The following is a 3,326-nucleotide window of genomic DNA, read 5'->3' as shown; positions in this document are numbered from 1 at the left end:
CCCCCCCCTCCGGTGTTGCTGCCCTCCGGCTCCCTTGACTGACGGCGCCCCTCTCTCTATCCTCGCCCCGGCGCCGCGCGCCGTCCCGGCTCGGCCCGTCCAGGACAATGAGATTACCGAGTCCGATCTGGAGCAGCTCCAAAACATGCTTGTGATTGAGCTTCGCATCAAGAATGGCGCACAGAACCTCCTTCAAACCGGCCTTCGCCGCGCGGAGAAGGTACACCCTCTACGCCGCGCGGCGCCGGGGGATCCCCGGTTTGCGTGCTACATGCGGCACACACACACACACACAAATGCGCGCATACCCTTTTCCACCCCATCCACCCTCCTGTCCACCCACTCACCCGCTTCCCGGATGCTCCTTGTTGTTGCCGCCGCCGCCGCCGCCGCCAGACCACCGTCCAGAAGCAGCTCGATAAGAGCAACCGCACGATCGATCAAATTCGCCAGCGGATTGCCACGCTCAGCGGCGATTGCATCACCCGCCATGGGTCGGACATCCCCACCACCGGTGCGCCTCCAGGCCCCTGCTTCTTTTGCCTTCCTCGCCGCCCCGCCGCTCCCCCACCCCCCTCCCTCTCACCCGAAACCCATGACCTCACCGACCCGGCCACCGCCATCGGCCTTACTCGTGATGAGATCCTCGAGCGCATCCGCTTCCTCCGGGAGAAGATCACCATTGAACAGCGCCTGAAGAGCGGCGCCGAGGGGATGGCCCTGGCGTATGGCTCCCAGGGGCGCGGGTCGTCGCCTTCCCTCCTGGGGTCCTCCTCCTCGGCCCACCTCGCCCCTGGCAGCAGCTCGCACTCGCATCACTCGTCCTCCCCCTCGTCGACCTCCCTGTCGCGGGTGTCCTCCTCGCCGTCCTCCTCGCTGCCACTCACCTCCGGCGGGTCGCCCGGCAGCACAAGCAACCTGCTAGCCAGCGGCTCCAACGGCCACCTGAATGCCGGCAATGGCACCGGCTCCGGGCACTCATCCTCCCCCTCCAGTGCCTCCTTCCCGGCGTATGACGCCGGGGCCGATCCCATGATGAGCCAGGTGTTCAATTTGCTGATCGATTACACGGCCAAGATCTCGCTCCTGCGCATGGCCGTCCATCGCTATTGCAACGCCCTGAAGATCGCCCCCGACGATGAGAAGGCCCTCGATGACCTGCTGGCCACGCGTATGTCCCCCCCCGCCCCCCCCGCCCCCCCCCGCCCCCTTTCCCTGTGCGGCACCCTGGCCGTGTCTCTTTCTGTCTCTCCTTCTCTCGCGCCCGGCATGTGCCCGGTACATCGGTCGCGCCCCGAGCAGCCCCATTCTCACCCCTCCGCGGCTTTCCATGCCCACCTCCGTCGATCCCCCTGCTTCCCCTGCTCCTCCTGCCTCGCCACGGGCCCGCGTCGATGCCAGTCCCCCAGTCGGACAATGCAGCCACCAAGGCCAAGCAGCGCGGCCACCTGACCGGGCGGTTCCGGATCAAATTCATGTCCGCGCGCGACCTGGCCCAGCCGCACCGGCGCCCGGAAACCCGGATCGTGGTGCGCTGCGACCACGACAACCGGGCCAAGACCGCCTTCAAGCCGGCCAAGGGGTCCGTGTGGACTTGGAACGAGGAGATCGACCTCCAGCTCCAGGGCACCCGCGATATCCAGCTCCTGGTGTACGACCGGACCACCCTGGTGGGGGTGCACTTCCTGGACATCGCCAAGCTGCTGGGCACCTCGCGCTTTGCCCTGACCTCCGGGCAGGATGAGGTCCATTCGCTGGCGATCGAGCCGCGCGGCGAGCTGGACATCAGCATGAACTTCGTGGACAGCCGCCAGCAGGGGAACTTCCGCCGGCGCGGCGCCGTCAAGCTCACCCGCAAGCCGATGGAAATGATCCGCGTGTTCGGTCTCAAGTCCACGGTGGAGATTTCGGCCCAGCTCCAGAAGGAGATGACCACCGTCCGGCGGAAGGAGCGCGGCAGCACCGCCGGCCCCGGGGCCCTGGGCCAGGGCACCGCCATGGGCGGCCCGAGCGCGGCCTCCGGCTTCAGCAGCCTCACGGCTCCCTCTTCCCCGTCGGTGACCCCGATGCCCTACCACCAGCAGCAGGCGGCCAAGCCGGGGCCGGCGTCGTCCGGCGGCACCGCGGCCGCCATTCACGACCCGGCCGCTTCGACCCCTCGGCTACATGTGGACACCGGTGTGCCGGCCGCGGCCACGGCCAAGCCCCCGGCCGGGGGGCCGTCTGCCACGTCGGAGGCGGCGGCCGCCGAGATGGCTGGCCGTGTGTCGCCGACCATCGCGGCGCCTCGGGCCGGCGGCGGCGGCGGCGGTGCCGGGCCCGGCTCGGCGGCCTCCTCGCCGATGGCTCTCTCGCCGCCGCCGTCGCAGCTGCAGGCCGTGGTGCCGGCGGCGGCCTCCTCGCCGACGGCCGGCCCGGCGGCCGCGGCGGCCCCTCCCGCCTCGCGCATGACCTCCATCAATGACTTCAACCTGGTGCGGGTTTTGGGCAAGGGCAACTTCGGCAAGGTGATGCTGGCCGAGGAGAAGGTTTCCGGGCGCTTCTACGCCATCAAGGTGCTGAAGAAGGAGTTTGTCCTGGAGAATGACGAGCTGGAGTCCGTGCAGGCGGAAAAGCGCGTCTTCCAGACCGCCAACCGGCTGAACCATCCGTTCCTGGTGAAGATGCACAGCTGCTTCCAGAATGAGGACCGCCTCTTCTTTGTCATGGAGTACATCAGTGGCGGTGATTTGATGATGCACATCCAGCGGCAGGTGTTCGACCCGACCCGGGCCCGGCTCTATGGCGCGCAGGTTCTCCTGGCGCTGGAGTACCTGCACCACAACAACATCATCTATCGCGACCTGAAGCTGGACAATCTCCTGTTGGATTTGGAGGGTCATGTCATGGTGGCGGATTATGGCCTGTGCAAGGAGAACATGTTCTTCGAGAGCACCACCAACACCTTCTGCGGCACGCCGGAGTTCATGGCCCCGGAGATCCTCCTGGAGAAGGACTACGGCCGGGCGGTCGACTGGTGGGCCTTCGGTGTGCTGATGTACGAGATGATCCTGGCCCAGTCGCCCTTCCGCGGCGAGGCCGAGGAGGAGATCTTCGAGTCCATCCTCACGGGCAAGGTGTACTTCCCGAGCCACATGGACACGCATGCCATCCGGCTGATTGAGAGTGTACGGCCCCCCTCGCCGGGCTTCCGCGTCTCCTGGGCTTTCTTTGTTTTTTTTTTTCCCCCCCTGTGTCTGGGCGTTCATGCGTGACTTACTTTTCTCTCCCCCTCTCTTTCTGTCGCTCTCTTTCTGTCGCTCTCTTTCTGTCGCTCTCTTTCTGTC

The 3,326-nt window shown here is 66.7% G+C and overlaps 1 protein-coding gene across 1 annotated transcript in view; it reads left to right on the top strand.

Annotated features, from left to right (window-relative positions):
• Positions 1–145: 145 nt before the first annotated feature.
• Positions 146–3,326, top strand: part of H696_04045 (AGC/PKC protein kinase) — a gene marked incomplete at both ends in the record, with an annotated part of 7,523 nt that continues 4,342 nt past the window's right edge. Inside the window, 3 exons of the mRNA XM_009497916.1 lie at positions 146–220; positions 397–1,171; positions 1,402–3,167. Of these exons, the coding sequence (XP_009496191.1) occupies positions 146–220; positions 397–1,171; positions 1,402–3,167 (2,616 nt within the window). The remainder of the gene's footprint in view (positions 221–396; positions 1,172–1,401; positions 3,168–3,326) is intronic.

Source organism: Fonticula alba (assembly GCF_000388065.1).
Source record: "Fonticula alba strain ATCC 38817 unplaced genomic scaffold supercont2.6, whole genome shotgun sequence".
NCBI classification, from domain to species: domain Eukaryota; order Rotosphaerida; family Fonticulaceae; genus Fonticula; species Fonticula alba.
This window is presented reverse-complemented; position numbering and strand designations above follow the sequence as displayed.